Source organism: Brassica napus, chromosome A2, assembly GCF_020379485.1.
Source record: "Brassica napus cultivar Da-Ae chromosome A2, Da-Ae, whole genome shotgun sequence".
Taxonomy (NCBI): Eukaryota; Viridiplantae; Streptophyta; class Magnoliopsida; order Brassicales; family Brassicaceae; genus Brassica; species Brassica napus.
Window position 1 is genome coordinate 4,732,478 of NC_063435.1, and position 2,156 is coordinate 4,734,633.

Below are 2,156 nucleotides of genomic sequence, written 5' to 3' on the forward strand. Positions count from 1 at the left end.
CTTTTTCTAGAGCCTGAGATTAAAATTAGACAATTCGAACTTAAGCCTTTGGATCTCTTGTGGCCATTTACTGACGGGCTTTCTTAATAGAAGTGGGCTTTGGGTAACGGTTCATGATAAATTGCCTTTACTTTCACTTAAATCTGAGTTTCTGTTTAAGTTTTGTTTGTTCATGTTTTAGTCTAACTGTAATAAAATATGGTTACCAAACTTAAATTATTTTAATAAAAAAAAATCACTTAAAATAATAACAATCTTATATATTAAAACATAAGTTACAACCATTAATGTTTTACAAGCTTTTGGAAGATTTATACTCCTTCTGTATTTGAAAGATTAATGTTTTAGGATTTACACAAATATTAATGAAAATTAAATATATATTTCTGTCTACCTTTTTTATTTTGTTTTCAGTTTTATTTTTTTCAATAAAGTTCTATGTACCAATCACATTTTTTAAAGTTGAAAATTTTATTTTATTTTAAATCAAAATGCATTAATTATAATCTACAACACATTATTTAAATACAAGAATAAAAATCAAACATCAATTTGTTAAATACGGAAAGAATATTTAAAAATAAATATTAAGACCCTTAATAAACTAAATGTACAAGTTGTTAAAAATGATATAGAACAATCCATAGCATCTTTCGTTTCCAAGAAGAAATCTGATAACGCGATTAAGAAATCGAAGTCTTCGCCCGAAATGTTGACTGTGACCCATTCTTTGGTGGTTTTGCCGTTTCTACTTTGCTTTTTTGGATCTATTAATAACGTTTTGCCGTTGAATCAGTCTAAAAAGCCAACAGTTCATTGGTTGGTTCAGTTCTAAGTCATTAGTTTGGAGTTCTATGCAGGTAGGGAGTTTGTAATTAACGAGTAGCCATTAGACTACTAATAAAAGCGTTAACAAAGGAGAAACCAAAAAAGGAAAAGATGTTATAAACTATATAATATACTCGAGTATACGATCATGTGAATGACGTGCACCCCCCCCCCCCCCCCCCCCCCCCCCCCCCACTTTTCTTTTAGAAATTAGAAGTTTCTCTCCCTATACCATATTGATACGCCTCAATACTGGTACGTAAACTTCCATTCAGTTTCCTATTCCCATATTATAATAATTTAAAACTATATTTTAAACAGGTTTCTTTGAAAATTTGCTTAGAAGATAAGCCTGCAGCCGACATTGCCCAAGTCTATATAAGACCCATACTTTAGCAATTCCAACATATATAAAAAAGAGAAAACCAACTCAGCCATTCTATTTAACAAGAAAAAAAGAAGAAGGTATTGTATTGTTGGCATGGCAAAGATCAAAGACGGTTCGCTACTTAGCCGGTTGAGACGAGCCGTAAATAAAGTGAAATTCGTGTTAAGTTTCAAGATAAATAGCCTCTGGGGTCTCGTACCAATGCTTGGTTGTTCTTCTTCTTCCTCAGCTCTTCGGTTCAGTTTCAACGATAGACCCGGTTTAGCAGCGGCTTGTGCCGAGGAGAATGAATCGGACTCAGCCTGTTCTTCAAGAGGAGCGTTGTATAGAGCCGGGAGTTATGATCCATCTTCAGACGAAGATATTGACAACAAAGCTGAGACTTTCATAGCTAATTTCTACAAGCAGCTTAAGATTGAGAGACAAATCTCTTTGGAACTTAAATACTTGGGTAATAATCAGAGTTTCAACTATAGGTCACCTTAGCTTTCATACTTTTATTTATTCATTCGTTCATTTGTTGTAATAATAAGATCCTAAAATTTCATTGGGTCTTGGTTGATGATGGGGCCTGCTATATTTTTGTGGTTAGGCTTCACGTATCATCATTACATTTTATAATGTTGATTGTTGAATGTAATGATCACATAAGAGAAAATTGTCTTGATGTAATTAATGTCATTTGATGGATTTGCATATCTCAAGCATTTGTTTTGTTTTGTTTTTGTACCTGATTATCTCAAGATTTTGTTGCTATTTTCCGTAGAAAGTTTTGGATATATTGAATTATACTTGATCAAGAAAAGAAGAATGTAATCCATTCTAACTTGCAAATTCGGATTAGTATTAGCGTGTTAACATTTTAAACCTTAGCTTTACCGGTTTCATTATATATATATATATATTTTTTCAATAATTATTTAGACCTAGACTATAAGCG

The 2,156-nt window shown here is 32.1% G+C and overlaps 1 protein-coding gene across 1 annotated transcript; it reads left to right on the top strand.

Moving 5' to 3' along the window:
- Positions 1–1,066: 1,066 nt before the first annotated feature.
- Positions 1,067–1,939, top strand: LOC106431400. Its single transcript, XM_013872199.3, has one exon. It carries the CDS (start codon positions 1,310–1,312, stop codon positions 1,700–1,702), a length of 393 nt encoding a protein of 130 aa, XP_013727653.2. The 5' UTR covers positions 1,067–1,309; the 3' UTR covers positions 1,703–1,939.
- The last annotated feature ends 217 nt before the right edge of the window (positions 1,940–2,156 follow it).